Source organism: Glossina fuscipes, unplaced genomic scaffold (genome assembly GCF_014805625.2).
Source record: "Glossina fuscipes isolate IAEA_lab_2018 unplaced genomic scaffold, Yale_Gfus_2 112, whole genome shotgun sequence".
NCBI classification, from domain to species: domain Eukaryota; kingdom Metazoa; phylum Arthropoda; class Insecta; order Diptera; family Glossinidae; genus Glossina; species Glossina fuscipes.
The window spans coordinates 3806979-3824437 of record NW_023998455.1 but is presented as its reverse complement, the minus strand read 5'-3'; the positions used below and the strand labels follow the sequence as shown (position 1 = coordinate 3824437).

The 17459-nt window shown below is 35.6% G+C and overlaps 7 protein-coding genes across 7 annotated transcripts in view; 2 read left to right on the top strand and 5 right to left on the bottom strand.

Moving 5' to 3' along the window:
- Window positions 1–244, bottom strand: part of LOC119639588 (spermine oxidase-like) — a 3603-nt gene extending 3359 nt beyond the window's left edge. The window contains exon 1 of the mRNA XM_038037054.1: window positions 34–244. Within this exon, the coding sequence (XP_037892982.1) occupies window positions 34–232 (199 nt within the window). The 5' untranslated portion in view covers window positions 233–244. The remainder of the gene's footprint in view (window positions 1–33) is intronic.
- A 320-nt stretch (window positions 245–564) lies between these two features.
- On the bottom strand, window positions 565–1661 carry LOC119639445 (tRNA-uridine aminocarboxypropyltransferase 2). Its single transcript, XM_038036829.1, has 2 exons — window positions 1456–1661; window positions 565–1398 (listed from the first exon to the last, which is right to left on the bottom strand). The coding sequence occupies exons 1-2, from the start codon at window positions 1572–1574 to the stop codon at window positions 636–638; spliced, it is 882 nt and encodes a 293-aa protein (XP_037892757.1). The 5' UTR covers window positions 1575–1661; the 3' UTR covers window positions 565–635.
- A 189-nt stretch (window positions 1662–1850) lies between these two features.
- On the top strand, window positions 1851–3983 carry LOC119639286 (serine/threonine-protein kinase 16). Its single transcript, XM_038036584.1, has 4 exons — window positions 1851–2024; window positions 2101–2695; window positions 3581–3715; window positions 3783–3983. Exons 1-4 carry the CDS (start codon window positions 1915–1917, stop codon window positions 3897–3899), a joined length of 957 nt encoding a protein of 318 aa, XP_037892512.1. The 5' UTR covers window positions 1851–1914; the 3' UTR covers window positions 3900–3983.
- Window positions 3984–4010: 27 nt separating this feature from the next.
- Window positions 4011–5110, bottom strand: LOC119639287 (G patch domain-containing protein 11). The gene is made up of 3 exons (XM_038036585.1): window positions 4982–5110; window positions 4454–4924; window positions 4011–4387 (listed from the first exon to the last, which is right to left on the bottom strand). Exons 1-3 carry the CDS (start codon window positions 5026–5028, stop codon window positions 4093–4095), a joined length of 813 nt encoding a protein of 270 aa, XP_037892513.1. The 5' UTR covers window positions 5029–5110; the 3' UTR covers window positions 4011–4092.
- A 440-nt stretch (window positions 5111–5550) lies between these two features.
- Window positions 5551–8387, top strand: LOC119639443 (nucleolar complex protein 3 homolog). The gene is made up of 4 exons (XM_038036827.1): window positions 5551–5575; window positions 5652–7279; window positions 7350–7973; window positions 8052–8387. Exons 1-4 carry the CDS (start codon window positions 5567–5569, stop codon window positions 8290–8292), a joined length of 2502 nt encoding a protein of 833 aa, XP_037892755.1. The 5' UTR covers window positions 5551–5566; the 3' UTR covers window positions 8293–8387.
- A 130-nt stretch (window positions 8388–8517) lies between these two features.
- On the bottom strand, window positions 8518–12006 carry LOC119639444 (polycystin-2-like). The gene is made up of 2 exons (XM_038036828.1): window positions 10833–12006; window positions 8518–10766 (listed from the first exon to the last, which is right to left on the bottom strand). Exons 1-2 carry the CDS (start codon window positions 10969–10971, stop codon window positions 8701–8703), a joined length of 2205 nt encoding a protein of 734 aa, XP_037892756.1. The 5' UTR covers window positions 10972–12006; the 3' UTR covers window positions 8518–8700.
- Window positions 12007–13364: 1358 nt separating this feature from the next.
- Window positions 13365–15308, bottom strand: LOC119639279. Its single transcript, XM_038036571.1, has 3 exons — window positions 15275–15308; window positions 14603–14631; window positions 13365–14523 (listed from the first exon to the last, which is right to left on the bottom strand). Exons 1-3 carry the CDS (start codon window positions 15306–15308, stop codon window positions 13390–13392), a joined length of 1197 nt encoding a protein of 398 aa, XP_037892499.1. The 3' UTR covers window positions 13365–13389.
- Window positions 15309–17459: the final 2151 nt, after the last annotated feature.

Here is a 17459-nt window from a genome sequence, read left to right as displayed (position 1 = left end):
CGTTATCCTTTTCACCATGACACCATTGGGCGCCCAAATCTACCACGTTATCGCCGAAGGGAACGGTATACACTCGGCCACCTATCCGATTTTCAGCTTCCAATATTAAAACGTTCTCAAATCCGGCTTCTACTAAACGCGTAGCGGCTGCTAAACCTGACGGTCCTGCCCCTATTACTACTATACGAGTAGATTGTGGAGCTTTTAGATCCGAGGGAGTCTTCAAAGGCATTATTGTTATTGATGTGAATATAAATCTGAACGTTCACACGTTTTAATTGAAACTAACTGCATACAATTTCCAACTTTATTTTTATAGGAGCATTATTACGCAAACTTATTGTGCATTTGCAAATGCATAATTTAGCGGCTTACCACCACGTTAGTAGCAGCAAAAGATATAGAAATTGTATGCAGACTTAGTTTACCATGGATAGATATGGAACTAATTAATACGACCCTATGCTATAATAATAACCGCAACTTAACCTTCCACAACTATATTCAAGTTAGAAAAAAGATAATTGTTAAACGTTCGATTTAATATTGATACTTTAAGCATAGTTTACTCTGTAATTATGTCTTTACATTTATATAAAATTGATCCACCAAATAGTTGTAGGGTAATGTTTTCTTCATGTTTTCTCTTGTTCACAGTATAAGATATTGGTTGCCAAGTCTACTTGTGCTTCTTTGGATTCTTTTCGACAAATAGCGCTATAATTCAGTAAACGGTTTAAACGTTTACCTATCTGCTTGGGGTATTGTTGATGTTTGATGCGAAATTCCTTAGATTGATGTTCTACAGCTCCATTGTCAAGTTGATATTTACATAGCATATGCAAGGGCTTAACTAATAATTCACGCAATTCTGGTCTGTCCTCTAATAGGGCTAACGATTGAGCGGCCGTTTCTAAAGTACTGAGACAGCCTTCGGTTGGTTGTGTACGTATAATGTAATCGCTGCAGCCAGCTGCTATAAGCTTAACTTGAAGCATTCGATGTAATAAAGGGCTGCTCGCGTAAATAGCCTTAGCCTGCGGCCAAGTTCCATCAATTAGTACCAAAGTAAAAGTTCTAGGAGGTCCAGGAAGGGGAACTGACCCACTTATAATCTGTTGTTTTATAGTCTCTAAAGGCACAGACGTTTTACTGGGATATAATAGCAAAGAATAGGGAGCCTTTAAAATGGGCTCAAGTTCATGTTGATTTCTGGGGCCAGGAAACCGTTTTCCTTTATAAACTATGCAAGTTCCAGCGCTCAAGCCCAATTGCAACATTAATGCAGTTCTCAAAGTACGTTTTTCTTCAGCTGGATGTTGTAAAATAACTACAGAACTTTTAACGATCAACGGAGGATGGGGCAGCGAAGGACACCAGCAAACCACCTTTGGACGCCTAAAACAACAAACTGAATAGAAAGACAAAGTAACAAAAATTTCAAATCAAACTCACTTGCAGCTCTCACATTTGTCACGCCTTTCGGGAGGATCAGGTGTTATGCTTAAAAAATCTTGCCATAATTCTGTTTCTTCTTCGCTTGTATTTGTACTTTTATTCTTATTATCTAGCATTTTATTAAAATTTAGTATTTTTCTACAAAAAAAAAATAAAAAGAGATCGACTATCACTTCTTCCCTAAACAGCTAAGCAATCAGCTGATCTCTTACACAGCTGTTATTACGCACAGCTGTTTTACTATGTAATTGTTTTCTTTTTGCTTTTCTTTCCTTTTCTTTCTTTTTCTTCGTATCTTTCTCCATAATTCTCTATTTACATTTCATATGAGCATTTTGCTATAAATTGTTGTTGTGCTTACTAACTAATTATTGAATAAAAAAAAATTTTTACAATTAAATATTTTTATTTAAATTACTTTTAAGTTGAAAATTTTAATACATATGAATAATAAAAATGAATAGCTTCGGTTGGACTTTAATAATGAAACGTGGCTGTTTTTGTTCGAAGGAAACACTTAACATCAACTCAACAAAATACGTAGTGCGTGAGAGATTAGCTCAAGGGTAAGCAAATAAATAACAGGAAGATTATCTCTTTGGACAATTAATTGTTGTTTTTTTTTTCTAATTTTCTAAATAGAGGTTTCAGTTTAATAGATCTGGTGGAGAACAATATTACACGAAAATTATATGCCCTTAAGCGTATTACCTGTCATAGTTTAGATGATCAGAATATAGCTTTACGGGAAATTGAAAATTGTCAACGCATTGATTCAGAACACGTCATCAAAGTCCTCGATTTCGAGTTAAAGGGATCAGCGGATATTGTGATAAATGCCGTCAGTCATTTGTATATAGTGTTGCCTTACTATAAACACGGTTCCTTGGCAGATCATTTGACCATGCGAGCTAAAAAACGAGATCACATGCCCGAAGCTCAGATAATGCAAATATTTCTGGGTATTTGCGAAGGTGTGCGGGCCATACACGATGCTAAACCAGTGCCACTCGCCCATAGGGACCTAAAAACTGCAAATATTTGCCTGAACGATTCTTTTGAACCCATTATTGTGGACTTAGGATCAATGACTGAAGCCCGCCTACAAATTTGCGGTCAAACACAAGCGCAACGCTTACAAGATGAAGCAGAAGAACGAAGTTCAATAGTTTATCGAGCTCCTGAACTATTTTCTGTGAAATCTTATTGTACAATTGATGAACGCACAGATATTTGGGTAAATTTTTTGCTCACTTTTCATTATCCATCCACATACCTTTACATCGATAGTCTCTACAACGTAGGTGGAATGTTATTAGCTTATTAAAGATGTTTAAACCTAGTTACAGTTAACGTAAATAACGTTGGGATTGTTCGCTCCAGTTAGTATGGTCTTTGAAAAAAATTATCATCGCGCAGGAGAAGCTAAAGATAATAAAAAAAAATTTGTTTTTTTGCCATTAACGCGAAATACCACCAAGGGCGAGAGCATAACCAGCAAGATCTGACTTTGTCCAGATATTGATGATGAAGGGTCATTGTGCAAACATATTTTTAGTTTTCTACGTAGTTCGGGATTAGTATGCGTATTGATTCGTCAGGAACAGGTAGCGACAACAAGTTCCGCCGAACCCCGGGAGACTTTGGAGCAAGCTCTAACCAGCAGTTCGGGTGGTTCTTCTGTGAAAGAACCCGCCGAGATACCACAATACATCTAACGTTACTTCTCCCGTTTTGTGATCATCATTTTTGTCGTAAGCCTTTTTAAATATATTTAGCAAAAAGTTAAGTGTCATAGAAAGCAATTTGCTGGGAGCTTTATAAAAGAACAAAATTTGAAGTGGAGGAATGGTTACGTACTGAACGGAGCAATCTAGTAAACTTGCAAAGAGAATTTTAAAAGCTTGCTAGTAGTTGCCGAAATTTACGAAACGAAAATTATGTTATTACAATTTGGATTGAGGGAAGCCAAATGAAAATCCCAGTCAAAAGGGTGTAATTAGTTAACTGGCAACTAACAAAAGTCGCACAGGCAGAATAGGAAATAAATAATTTTTCGTATTTTTTTTTTAATTGTTAAGACAAATATAATAGATTTGAAATGCATTAACTTTATTTTCAGAGCTTAGGTTGTCTCTTATATGCTATGTGCTTTTTTCATTGCCCTTTCGATCCCATTTACGAAAAAGGCGATAGCGTAGCTTTGGCGGTATTAAGTGGGAACATTAACATTCCTGATGAAAACATTTACTCGCAAGTAAGTTGGAATTTTCACTCCACTCAATCCATCCACCTTTTTCATCGCTATTTGATATCGTATATAGGACATCCACGATTTAATACGTTATATGTTACGTATGGATCCCATGGAACGCCCGTTTATTTATAGCGTTATTGAAAAATGTCACGACCTGATACAAAAACTAGATGGACGTGTTTAGCAGCATTCCGTTCTACGTATAAATTTATGACATTTATTTCCAACTTACTTTCCTTATTCGTTTACCTATATTAAGAGAAATAGTTCAATTGTAAGCGCATCTTCAAATTTTTATATATTTACAAGATTATATAAAGCTTAAAATATATACATATACATAAATATATTATTAGCCTATAGGACAAATTTTACATTCAATGGTCATCCTTATTAAGCCCGGGACAGTTCCCAAGTATGTCGTCGTCACTTTCGTAGTGTATTCCGCACCAGTAACAAAATCTATACGCTGTACGTAAGTAACTTGTTAGCATTTCCAGTTTCTCAGCATTTGTGTAATCATCGTCTGCGCAATCCTCTTCAATATCGTTTTCGGTTGTTTCAAGATCTTCGGTTTCTTCCGTTTCCTTTTCATACCAAAACCAACGATACATTTCAGGTTTCTCGATTTGAGCTTCGCGATCTAAATTTTCACAGGTTGTTTGGCACTTTCTTTAAACGAAGGTAGTGGAAAAATTTGTTTTAAAATACCTATCAGCTTGTAGTTGTAGAAGTTACCTTAAAGCGTTCAATATTGAACGTTCTTCCGCTTTTTGTGCAGCTCTTTTGCGGTATTCTTCTAAACTAATTTCTCTATCATTTTGTTTTAGTAAACGCTTTAGCATTATTTCTCGACGTTTTTCTTTTAACTCTTTTAAAGCCGCTTCTCTACCCAAACCTTGCCGATCACATTTTAATATTATACCAATTGGTTCTGTTGCAGACTTTTGTTCTTTGTTAGTAGTTGTTATGCTTTTTCCCAGTGTTTGGCCCGCCTTATAGCCCATTTTGGCTAACATTTGAAAACCTTTATTATCGTTTGATAACGGCTTCTTTAACGCATCCTGCAGTGTTTCATTGTCCATAAAGCCCAAACGCTCTCTCTTGCTGCGCTTTTGCTTTTTAACTACTTCTTCTTGCTTTTCTGCTACGGCTAATTCCCGCTTTTTCGCCCGATTGTAAATTAAGCTAGGTCTTACATCTTCTCCGCTAAATATGTATATATTAAATATTATTAAATTAATTCTAGCATTACTCGGTGCTTACCCATTTAGAAATTTATCGGACATATAATCCTCTTCATCCCCGGACATTTTCTATTTTGGTCTGTTGAAATCTAAAATAATTTATTTTTTAATTTGCCTAAATGAATAAGGCCTTTAAATAATTTATAAGAAAATGATATTATTGTTTATATATCTATATTATTAGTGATGGTGTGTTTTAATATTATCGATAAAAGTGCATTATTGTTATTTATTATTGTTATTTTAAAAAGTAATATGATAATTGAACAAATTTTGCTTCTTTTAATATTCTATTTAATTTCAATACAATGTAATAAAGTTTAATTTCATTATAATAATTGTTTCACTGCCAAGCACTACTATCAAAACAATCCAAAACAAGCCAAAAGATAACTTTTATCAATACAATTAAGTGAAAGTCTGGTCACCTTCAAACATAGCAATATTGGCAATAACTTGACAGCACTGCCAATACATGTGGTTTTATTTTTTTTAATACGGCTTTAAGCTAACAATTTTTATTATTTAAAATTAGTAACAATTATTAGTAATAGATAAATAATAAAAGGGAAACTTAATAAAAAGTTATTTCTTTCAGTTAAAAATGGGAATAGTATGTACCTTATTTGATCCTTCTCGTTAAGGAAAAATTCGCATTCATTCCTTCTCACCTTTCTTTTGATTTGCAGAAAAAGGTAAAAATTAGTTCCGTTAAACGAGCCGCTCATCTTAAAAACAAAAAGGCTCCACAAAGTAAACAACAGCAGCAAAAATTAGCCCAACAGAAAGCTGCGAAGGAGAAGGCACAAAACGTTTTCATACAAAAAGCCAGGAAAAAAGATAATTTAGCCCAGAAAAGGAGGCAGAATAGACAGGAGACACGGATGTCAAATTTACCACCTCAAAGTGATGAAGAAGATGGAGACAATCTAGTGGATAAAGTAGCTGATATGTTGGAAGATGAAGATTTGGAATATTTGCAATTAAGTAAAAATTCTAAGCAAAGAAAACGTAAATATGTAGAAGAAGTAGGGGAAGAAAACCATGCGGATCTTAAATATTCTATTAGCTTGGAAAAGCAATATGCAAGTAAAACTGCAGAAGAATTGGAGAATAAAAAGGTGAAAGTGAATCTATTGCCTATCAAAAGTCGCGAAGGTGATATTATTGCCCGATCCGCAGAAGTAGATTATAAGGCGAAAATAAAAAACATTAAGAAACAAAAACCGGAGGAGGAAAGAAATGAGGACAGTGTGCTGGAACAGGAGTTCTATGAGGATAGCGATGAAGACATCGTTAATGATGAGGATACAAATATTGCTTCGATTAACCCAGAGAACAAAGTAATAACAACTACTGATTTATTAATAGCTCGCCAGCAGGAAATTGAACGCCAAAAGTATCGTATAGGCATTATATGTTCAGGTATTTTGGAGAAACCTGAAGATAAAATTCGAAATTTTAAGGCTTTATTTGAGCTTATGGATGAAACTAGCCCTACGGGATCAATTAATTTGCTGACTGTGCGAAAGTTAGCTATAGTTTCATTAACAGAAATTTTTAAAGATATATTACCGGAATATCGTGTGGGTCAGGTTGATACTAAAATGCAACACGTGCGCAAGGCTACCTTACAGAGAGTAACCTATGAAAATGCTTTACTGCAACAATTTAAAAAGTTCTTACAACGTTTGGAGAAATTAACGGCAGCAGTAAATCGACGTGGCCAGACTAGCAAAACACCTCAAGCTATTAAAATGGCTGAAGTGTCTGTGCAGAGTATGTGCGAGATTCTTACTGCACATCCTTACTTCAATTATGTTAAAAATGTTGCTCAACTGCTTGTGTATATGCTGAATTGTAATTATCCTCGCATGCGAGCAGCAGTCAACCAATGTTTTCGCTACGTATTTGCTAATGATAAAAAGCTAGAGATGTCTCTTTTTATAATACGTCGCATAAATCATTTAATCAAGACCAAAAATAATAATGTTAATTTGGAATGCATTACTTGCCTAATGGCGTTAAAAATAAAAAATGTTAACTTGGACTTGGAAAAAGAAAACGAATTGAAACAAAAGAAATTAGAAGCACATCGTCAACGTGTGCTAAATCTTTCCAAGAAGGAACGTAAAAGGCGGAAAAAATTGGCTGAATTGAATAAAGAATTAGAAGAGACGCGTGCCGAGGAGAACAAACAGACTAAAAATTACAAACTAACCGAGATAGTCAAAATGATGTTTACTATATACTTTCGGGTACTAAAAAACGATCCCAATTCAAAAGTATTGAGTGCCATTCTGGAAGGATTGGCAGAGTAAGTCTTTTACTTCGCAAATAATTTAGTAAATTTCTCCTTTACTTAAACATCTTTTCGAAATGCTTAGATTCGCCCATGTTATTAATTTGGATTTTTTTGCCGATCTAATTGATGTGCTGAATCGCATTTTGGAAACCCAAGAGGATTTGGGATACCGTGAACAGTTGCACTGTATACAAACGATATTTGCTATACTGTCAGGTCAGGGCGAAGTTCTGAACATAGATCCTATACGTTTTTATCAACATTTCTATAGAAATATGTTAGCTGTAAATGCTGGAAAAAATCATGACGATTTTTGTATAATTCTAAAGACTTTGGACGAGGTATTAGTGAAGCGCAGGCGCAACATTAGTCAGCAACGTTTAATGGCATTTGTCAAACGTTTGCTTATTGTTTCTTTGCATTTATTGCATCACGGAACTTTAGCTAGTTTGGGCACCATTAAAACAACTTTTCAATTAACTTCGGTTCTAGACATCCTCCTAGACACTGATTGCAGCATTGGATCAGGTAAATACAATCCGGAATTGGAGGATCCAGAATATTGCAATGCCTCGTGTACGGCTCTCTATGAATTAACAATGCTGACCCGTCATTACCATCCTACAGTACGCAAAATGGCTTTACATATAGCTAATGGGGTTCCAGCCACTGGGGAAGGCTCTCTGCCTTCAGAAATAGGAAAACTGTAAGGACTCTTAATTCATTTGGCGTAAAAAGAACTACTATTACTCGTTCGTTTTTTTCTACTTTTTTTATTTTATAGGACGGCTTTGGAACTATTTGAACAATTTGATAGTACGTCAATGGTGTTCAATCCTTCGATCCCGGTGCCCCCCCAAACATCAAGTGAACCTAAAATCAAAAAGAGTAAACATAGTCAGTTACAAAAGGATCTCAAACTTGACTATCAAAAATTATTCAAAGAGCACTTCACCCACCTGGAAGACACATCAAAAAATTCGGAGATTATTGACTTTTATAAAGAGTTGAAACTAAGTTGCTGAAAGACCAAAGGCGAAAAGTTGTATAGAATTATCTAATATTTCAAAAACCGTGCTTTCTTCCCTAATACAAATTTCCTTATAAAATAATTTATTACTCTCTTAAAATCTTAAGATAGAAAATAATGATGAATTGTTTAGCGTCGATGCATTTTACAGAGGCTTTTGTGCGATATTTGACACGAACGTTGTAAGCTTAGACAGGACTTTTGGAGAGTACAGTATCTCTGACTTTGTGTGATCGTGATTGCCCGGTGCATCAACAATTTGGGAGCGATGGTGGTGTATTGTGTCGATATCGTTCCCATCAACTCCAATACAAATCGTTTATTAACATCACTAATACGAAGCGTACAACACATGCCTGTCAGCATATATGTATATACCGTGCCGTCGATCATTTTAAAAGCTCTACTTGGTGTTAAGATTTTCCAATGCCTGATTTTCGCTTGACAATTCCAAATTTCCCGTTGATTCTTCTTCGCTATCACTTTCGTCTTCGGCATTCTGTTGTTCATCCAACAGACAACCGATTAGTTCAATTTGTGTTTGAAATATGAGATGCATTTTTTGTATACGTTCAGCTTTAATGCGTTCCAAGTCATAAATTTGATCAGAACTTTGTTCTTCTATTCTGCTTTTAAGATGAGCGGTCCTCTCCGACGCTTTTATGCGTTGCATTTGCAGTTTATCAAATCGCTCTTCAATTTCATCGGCAACAGTTTGTTTTTTTTTACGCCGAGCAAAATGTTTTATAAATTTTTTTACTTTAAGTTTAAATGGTTTTAGTTCGGCTTTAATAAATTCCCAATAAGTCAATTGGTCGGGTTGCTGTTGGTCTCGTTCTTTTCGGGCCTCCTTTAAGTATTCAATTATCAGTGTAACAAAAAAATTGATCAGAAATATAGCAATGACGAACATGAGAATAATATAAAGTATAAAACCCAGAACGCTGCCACCATGACTTAAATCTTTAGGGGAAGTGCGAGAGCTGAATCCAAAGCTGAAACTTATTATTGACGTAATGCTGGTAAAATAACGGGCAAAATTTTCACTATGCGAACCGTTGATAATCTGAGCAGCCAAACTCACAGCCATTAGAAAGATTTGTAAACCGATTATGCTGCACATCAAAGGAACGGCGGCCTTAAACAGAGTGTGTGTAAATAAGCGGAATACGGGGGCAAATTGTAGAACCTTCCAAATGCGTATAGTGATTAAAGCTACCAGAAATCCTTCCATAAGTGTCGCGATGTAGTCCAAGTAAACAGGTACTCGAAAATCTACATATTCGAGTTTTTTGAGTTTCTCAAAGTACTTCAAAGAATTGACCACAGCACTGTCACGTAAACTCAAGACAATGAATATTAGAAAGTTCATGATTAAAATTGAAACATCGACACGATTCCAATAGGAAGCAAAAAACCGAGGTATATACCAGGCTTTTAAAATCATCGCTTTTGTAAATTGTATTAGCTCTAAAGCATATAAGAAGAGCAGAAGCAGCCACCAGTAGGAGAACTGATCAATATTGCTGAGCAAGGCGGACGAATTCAATTTCATATGCCATACTACGCTAGAAAACGGCGTTTGCTCTATTATTAAAGAACAAATTGTGAAAACATTCGAATCCACATTATATAAAGTGAAATCGATGAATAGGGCTGCAGTACGATTATCTAACCAGTGATGTTCTTTTAGATATTTAAGAACTTTTTCACTATTTACTGCATCACGAGCCAATAAAGCCATATAGCCCTGATTGTCCCAATATGTGTATAACGAGCCATAATGAGTGCTACCCAGCAGCCAGGTGCTAAGTCCGCCATCCTTCTTAGCATGCCATGGCTCATATGTACGCCAATATTTATCGATATAATGAAATTTTTTATCACTCTTCTCCCAGTCAGGCATATATTTCTCATTAGCGAAATATACGGATTTCATACCATTTGCTTTGACAGCATGGCGAACTTGTTGCAAACGTACAACACCCAATAATTTGGCCAATTGAAAATGTAGCCAACCGGGCTCTTCTATACGCTTATCATCGTAGTCTACACCTTGATTGAACGGTTGTATGAGAGTATTGTTAATATACGTATATAAATCCTCAATTATTTTCGCCTCTTCCAAGCCGTACGTGTCTAAACGATAATTGGTTAATGTCGCCCGCACCGTTTGTGTATTATAATAAACGTACGGATTGCGTGAATAAATGATGAGCACCATAACCGCAATGAAGTACTTGGAATATAGCCATAGTTCATGTGTTATCATTCTATATTCCAGATTTAATGATTCGTCCTTATGACGTGGCGATAATTCCAATTCTGCCTTAACGCTGTGCAGGCGAAGTTTTAAATATTTGATGATATTGTAGTTATGCCGCGACGTGAGCTCGTGCTCGCTAGAGCCGACAGAATGAGAAGACCATTGTTCCCATTTCGTTACCAGGAACGCTTGAATCGAAAAACCTAAATGCTCGAGAACAACAAATCGGAGCAGTATAATGGCCGCTACATTAACCAGAAATTGTTTACATTTTTTCGCCTCATAACGAAAACCAGAGAAAAATATTGTTAATAAGCTGGTGACAGCGATTGTACCCGCAAGCAAACTAAAGTGTTTTTTCGGAATTCCAAAAAAAACTCGCAATTTCTTCCAAATTTTTTTCGACATTCTATTTATTTGTCGAGATATGACGGGAATAGAAAAGCCTTTAATTAAAATCAAAAAGATATTTTTAATATTGATTCAATTCGAAATTGAAATACTTTTGCTTTGACATAATGAAAATGGTTTTCTATCCACAATCCCTTAAATTCGAAATTCGAAACATTATCAACACAATACTAAGGTAAGGAATTCGATCCCCATTTGCAGGGGGACAATATGAAAATCTTTTGGACACCGAGTCATATCGATCTCTTGCACAGTTTAAGATTAGTACCAAATGGAACGTTACACGAGAGAGTGCTGGATTTCTTTTTAAGGGGTTATTTGAAGTCCATGGTCCTTGCCAAAAAATCCACAACCAATAGGTTGCATGGAAGGAGGATATTCGATGCTGCATCAAAGAAAATTTCGATGAAAGAGTGCGTACGTGCTAGCAAAGCCATGCAATCAAAAAATTGCAGTTAAAACAAGCGGGAAAGTTATATTCGGCGGGTCGCGTACCCAGCACACAAACGTTTTTGGGTTTTTTTTAAACGGCGACCATAACTGAATTACGACTAACGCACTTTATCGCATTCTACTCTCCAACTTGTTTCTTTTTTTTTTTTCTTATACGTATTATAACGGTATTGTGACGAAAAAATTGATTCACTACATCACTTGGCGTCCGAGATATTTAATTTAGAACTAACACACCTCCTTTAAATGATACCCACCCAGCTGATATTATCAAGGACAAATTAATCTACCAGTTCACGTTGTCCACCATAATTAATTTCGAATTAACGCCTTCTTGCGTGGATAATATATCTTCACATCAGAGATGTGCAAAACAGTTTTAAACATACTTCTGTCTCTTTTACCTTACGACAGGTAAGCATAAAACGGCAAAAAAGTGAATTAAAGGAACATTCAATCATACAAGTGGAAAAGTTTTTCGTAAAGTAAATTTCATCTTTCTATCTTTCATCATTTGTGACTAATGAGCAAATACTCATAAACTGTTGTTCAATAAAAACGCAATCGATTAATTTCGCCCATTTTCAATAGCAGCAGGCGTGCCAAAAACATCAAATGTCTCTATCAAATTTGTAAACCGGTAAAGTGGCAACGACACACACACATTCAAGCTAATTGGAGAGTATTGACCAAGTCTTTATCGTTTGAACGTATATTTGCCATAATCATGGACTTGAGAAAATGTGTTTGTGTGAAAGTAATTTCTTCCATTAAAGTAATAAATTAATTTTGCATATTTTTTGCGTTCATATTATCAAATACTTATGTTATTTTAGGTAAATAAATAAATGCGAGTATTAAGTAAAAAAAGAAAAAATAATAAAAGTAATTTCTTTAAATTACGTACATTCCAAAGAGATCGAATCAGTTAATTGATTAATGGGTTAATAACTGCTTTCAATTTGACGTTCTTTCTAAGGTCATTAAGACAACTATTAGGAAAACATTCCCCCGTTTGCAAAAACCAAATATACTACGCGCTTGCACAGACGGACAGACAAGTATGCTTAGGTGCATTCCGGATTTGAAACTGGCCAAAAATCTATATATGCTTTACGTGGTTTTTGCAGCTGGCTTTTTAGTGAAAAACAAAGTGAAATTTTGATAGACTATAATATTGAGTAGGCGTGGTACAGACACTACAAGAACGCCTCTGGAATATATATTTCAATTGCTTTGGATTTATCTGCTATAGTTTATGAAGTAATGAGCAAAAAAATGATTTTGTGTTACTATTGAAAAATAGAGGTGTCTTCCCTTTAAGTGATAATACAAGCGACTGATTTTCAACCGATTTAGCCTATTTTCAATACCAACATATGTGCAATGTTTTTGTCAAATTTGATATTGCTAGCTGCATTTTTGTAGACAAAAGCATGTTGACCTTAGACGGAGGGACGGACGGATGTGCTTAAATCGATTCAAAATTCGATACTGATCAAAGATATGTATACTTTATTTGACCTCTGAAGCTTCCTCCTCAAGCTGCGGTGATGAGTATAAAAAGGCTCTTAAGCGCTGTACAATCTGCGATCTCCTCATTTATCTGTAATTCTTATAAACAAGTTTTGGTCCGATATCATATTTAAAATCTCTTGTAATTGCAAATAAAATTTATTTATGGTTTAAAAATATCTACATAAGTGTGTGTGATTTAATGCAAAATAGTTCGAGAAAGAAGAAGACAAGGCATGCCCTTAAAATTTAGTAAATAGAATTGCATGAAGAGATGGTATATAAAATATCTAATCTTAACCTATTAACGTACACAGAGTTGCCTTTTTGTTGGAGCGTTTTTTTTTTTTTTTTTGTTGCGGATAAATCGCCGAGAACAGGAACATTTTATCGATTTGTTCATGAATGAAAAATTTGCTTTAATTGATTTATTTAAATTTTGTAAAATTAATTTCGACGAGGCGGCAAGTATTCTCGATTGCTAGTTGGTGTAGCGACTCGAGCGTTTGAGTAGGCAGGTTCCTGTATAGCTCCGCCATAATTGGCTGCGGCTGTATTGCCCGCCCCAGCAGAACTTACGGCTGCATTTGCAGGGCGTAATATGCCGCCGTACGTAGAAGCTGTAGCGCCGGGGAATGCTTGAGAAGGTGCGTTACCAACAACCGAAGGATTGAAACGACCAACCGCCGATGGTACCGTCGATAAAGTATTAGATTGTATGGCAATATTATTTGCTCCTGGTAGGTTGGCACGCAAATTATTAGCACCGAATATACCGCTAGCGGGGCCAGCCGATGTTCTACCGGTATTGCTTAGTAAATTGCTTTGTCCGCGACCGATTTGTTGCGTTGGCGCACCACCTTGATAGCCGGCATTAGTCGGAATTCTTTCGGTACCGTAATCATAAATGAATGCATTGTTCGCGTATAAACTTGGAGCTGAAGCACAATCGTATTGATTCCACCAAACGCAGACCAAAACCTCTTGGCTAAATATGGTCCCATTCGGGCACAGGAAAGAATAAGTACGATTGAGAGCACATATATGAAAGACTTGACATTGAGCTTCAATATCGGCATAATAACCTGGCAGAGCCTGTTGAGCGCAATCAAAATTTGTTGGAGGCACTTGACTAAAAAGGGGATAATCAATGCCGGGTACACCAGGAATGGCAGAGTAATCGCCCTCCGCGTCATTTGGAGCTGACGAGCCCGTGGCGGTAGTTAAACCTCTAACCGCACCAGTAACACCAAATTGTCCGTAGAGTCCGGGTGAACCAGCCGCAGAAGCGGCTGTAGGCCTTTGCGGTAGAGTTGAAGGACGTTTGCCCGTTGTGCTGGGCGAAAGAGGTGTTAGAGTACGTTGACCTTGAGATGTGGCGCCGAAACCCCCAAAGGATCCTGCTGGAGCAGTGGCGGCTGAAGCTGCAACGCCGCCGAAAGCGGTGGGTGCAGTAGGAAAAACGGCCGCACCGGTTGTAGCGGAAGGATAAGCAGCCGTCAGCGGACGTATCGGAGCACTAACAGCAGCGGCAGTTAGCTTATCGGTTTCGAGACCACCATAGTTATATGTACTTTGAGTCTAAGTAGTAATTAAAACCATAATTCCAAAATATATTTTCAATTCAATGCCAACTAAAGATGAAAATGATTTAACTTACTCTACAAACGGGACTTAATATAAGCAGACCTGAAACGAAGAAAGTTTAAAATTCGAGTTGTGTTTACAAATATAAATATTTTATTATTATAATTTGTTTTTGTTTTTGTTTGTGTTTTCGATGTTAAGCTAAAGTTGGCCAATTTTAAGGTCAAGTATACATGTCTCCGGTTAAAGATAAGCAATCTCTAGTATAATTCAATTTTTATTTATCATCAGCTTTGATTTCTCTCTGCTTTTTCGTTTGCTAAGTTGGCCATGCCCCCCCATCAGCAGCAAAAGACTTTTCTCATGTATGTATTGTAATGAACTTAGCAATAAGAAGAAGAAGAAGAAGAAGAGTTAGAAAAAGAGAAACACGATATATATTTATATATATATCTAGAGAGAGAGAGAGAGAGAGAGCGGTTGCGCAAAAGACTTTTCTCTCAGTGTTTGCTTCGCGCACTGTAAGTATCTTGGGTATCTAAGATAAAGGAAGTATTTTATCAGTTACAGCCACGATGCATTAACACATACGCACACTTTGAAATACATAACCTCGTTATGATTTAAAACGGTTTTCTTTTTGATTTTTAATTTTTAATTTTTTTTTTGTATTTTCTTTGTATCATTCAAAAGGTTTTTCTTATGCTTTTCTTATGCATTAAAAGAAGAAATTTGTATACCATACCGTTAAGTATGAAGAGGAAATTTTTAAAATTCATTTCTAATGAAAAATGATTTATATTTGATTTAATAAATTTCACTTTTCTTGGTCTTCTTTTTCTTTTTGCTTTTCTTTTTTTTTTTTTTTTCTTTTTTTCTCTCCTAATATTCAAAAATCTTCCGCAAATCAATGTATTCTAGTTCGATACAAAAGTTGACTGCATCTCAATGTTCTAAAGTTGCAACATTTTATAGTTAAGCAAATTCTAAGCTTCTTTATTTTGCTTCTAACGGTCGCTTATTCGCTTCTCTGCTGCTACGCTATCGAAACCCTTACTTGGTGCTGGGTGCATCTGGTGCATCTTTTATGAAAATTTACGATTTTTGATATTTTATCATTTTCATGCCATACATCAATACAAATTCTCTTCTCATTACTCTTTAGATGGCTTATTACCAATATTATTATAATTATTATTATTGCTCCGCTCATGAATATGTAGACATAAGATTTGTAGGTGGTTTCGATTATTACATGAATCCGCCACATGAGTGGCGGCAAAACAATCGTAATACAAATTGTTTAATATTGTCGTTACGTACATAGACAGAGACTATCGTTTGTTAGTTCTAATGTACATATATATATATGTGCTCGAAGATTTATTGCCAGGGATTATCCATTGTTTTCAAATGCACATACAGGTACTCTATAGTAAGCAATGCAATCAAATGCAATCATATGTGTGCTATTACCTACTACCTAATAATTGATATAAAAGATATGAAGAATGTTTTCAAATAAATAAATGAATTGGCGCAGTTTAGGATAGCAATTCAATCAATTAAAATTGACCATTTAATCAAGGCTTAGTAGTAATGGGTTACACTTTTTTATTATTTTTTTCTTTTATATACGATCAAAACATTCGTAACTATGTCTCCTATTCGTGTAACGTGGCGATTGTCGGAACGAAGAGAAGAAAGAGATAGCAAGTGATAGGAAAGCAGCCGCTGCCTAATAGGTGTGTGTTCAATCGACTGCGATCACAATCAATTCTACCGCATTGAGATTTGACACCGACGAATACACAGTCTTGGTAATAGCGATTCTTACCTACTCGCAGATCCGTAAATGATCCAACCACTGCTATCCGGTACAAATTGGCGTACACTTGACCTTGAAACTTACGATTGTTGGAAAATTTGAAGCGCCCAACCACACAGTCTTAGTAATAGCGATACTTACAAAATTTCGTACCCTTGACCTTGAAACTTACGATTGCCGGACTTTAGGACTTTGGGAAACTTTCCTTTTTTCTTCTGAGTTTTATGAAGAAGATGAAGCTGCGCGATGTTTGCCTTTAAGGGCCCAATAAGTTACTTAGAAAAAATGTTGTAAAACAACAACTTATTTAAATGAACTAAACTAAGGAGAACAGATTACGTGCCAATCATTTTTAATACGGCTATATTTCTGCCTTCAGATTTATTTAAGTGAAAGGTTGTTTTCAACATTTTTATTAATTTGTTACCCTTTTTTTTTTAACCATTCGGCTATTTAAGCCCTTTCATTTGATACCCATATGAAGATAAACCTGATCTGCCACAACTTAGGGTGCGCTCTTTTGAAAGTTTCTCCTTACTATTCATAGCATGGTTGCCGGTATGAAAGATATGTGCAAATTGTTGGAACGATCAGGCATAATAAAGTTTAAGAAATATTGATCGGGAATTTCGACGTCGGCAGGAAAGCAAGTTAAATAAAAAATGTTTAAAATTGATTTGGACACATATGGGTATAAAAGGGAAAAAGAAATGAAAAGAGAAAGAAGAAGAAGAACAACAAAGGAGAAAAATAGAATATGCGAAAAGAAGAAAGAAAGAAAAGCCGGGAAAAGACAAGCAAAGAAGAAAAATGGGAAGGACTAGAAGTAGAAAAAATAGGAAGGGGTTACGTTAAGAAAAGAGAAAAGGAAAAAAATTAACAAAAAAAAAAGTAAAAGAAGAGAAGGGAAAAACAAAAGCATGAGAGAAAAGAAAAGACTGGAGAAGAAAAAGAAAAATTAGGAGAAAAATATACAAACAGAAATGAAAGAAAGAAATGAGAGAAGAGAAGAAAAAGAGAGAAAAAGGAAGTAAAAGAAAAGAAAGAGCAAAAGAAGAAGGGATAGAAAATCAATATGAAAAGAAAAGGGCGGAAAGAAATT

Coding starts and splice junctions, on each gene's coding strand:
- LOC119639445 (XM_038036829.1), bottom strand. CDS start 1,574: ATGCTAGATAATAAGAATAAAAGTACAAATACAAGCGAAGAAGAAACA. Junction 1,399..1,455: donor GACAAATGTGAGAGCTGCAA/GTGAGTTTGATT, acceptor TTGTTGTTTTAG/GCGTCCAAAGGTGGTTTGCT.
- LOC119639286 (XM_038036584.1), top strand. CDS start 1,915: ATGAATAGCTTCGGTTGGACTTTAATAATGAAACGTGGCTGTTTTTGT. Junction 2,025..2,100: donor CGTGAGAGATTAGCTCAAGG/GTAAGCAAATAA, acceptor TTTTCTAAATAG/AGGTTTCAGTTTAATAGATC. Junction 2,696..3,580: donor ATGAACGCACAGATATTTGG/GTAAATTTTTTG, acceptor CTTTATTTTCAG/AGCTTAGGTTGTCTCTTATA.
- LOC119639287 (XM_038036585.1), bottom strand. CDS start 5,028: ATGTCCGGGGATGAAGAGGATTATATGTCCGATAAATTTCTAAATGG. Junction 4,925..4,981: donor TCCGATAAATTTCTAAATGG/GTAAGCACCGAG, acceptor ATACATATTTAG/CGGAGAAGATGTAAGACCTA. Junction 4,388..4,453: donor TCAATATTGAACGCTTTAAG/GTAACTTCTACA, acceptor CTTCGTTTAAAG/AAAGTGCCAAACAACCTGTG.
- LOC119639443 (XM_038036827.1), top strand. Junction 7,280..7,349: donor ATTCTGGAAGGATTGGCAGA/GTAAGTCTTTTA, acceptor CGAAATGCTTAG/ATTCGCCCATGTTATTAATT. Junction 7,974..8,051: donor CCTTCAGAAATAGGAAAACT/GTAAGGACTCTT, acceptor TTTATTTTATAG/GACGGCTTTGGAACTATTTG.
- LOC119639444 (XM_038036828.1), bottom strand. CDS start 10,971: ATGTCGAAAAAAATTTGGAAGAAATTGCGAGTTTTTTTTGGAATTCCG. Junction 10,767..10,832: donor TCGTTATGAGGCGAAAAAAT/GTAAACAATTTC, acceptor TCGAGCATTTAG/GTTTTTCGATTCAAGCGTTC.
- LOC119639279 (XM_038036571.1), bottom strand. CDS start 15,308: ATGAATTTTAAAAATTTCCTCTTCATACTTAACG. Junction 14,632..15,274: donor TTTCCTCTTCATACTTAACG/GTATGGTATACA, acceptor TCTTCGTTTCAG/GTCTGCTTATATTAAGTCCC. Junction 14,524..14,602: donor TATTAAGTCCCGTTTGTAGA/GTAAGTTAAATC, acceptor ATTACTACTTAG/ACTCAAAGTACATATAACTA.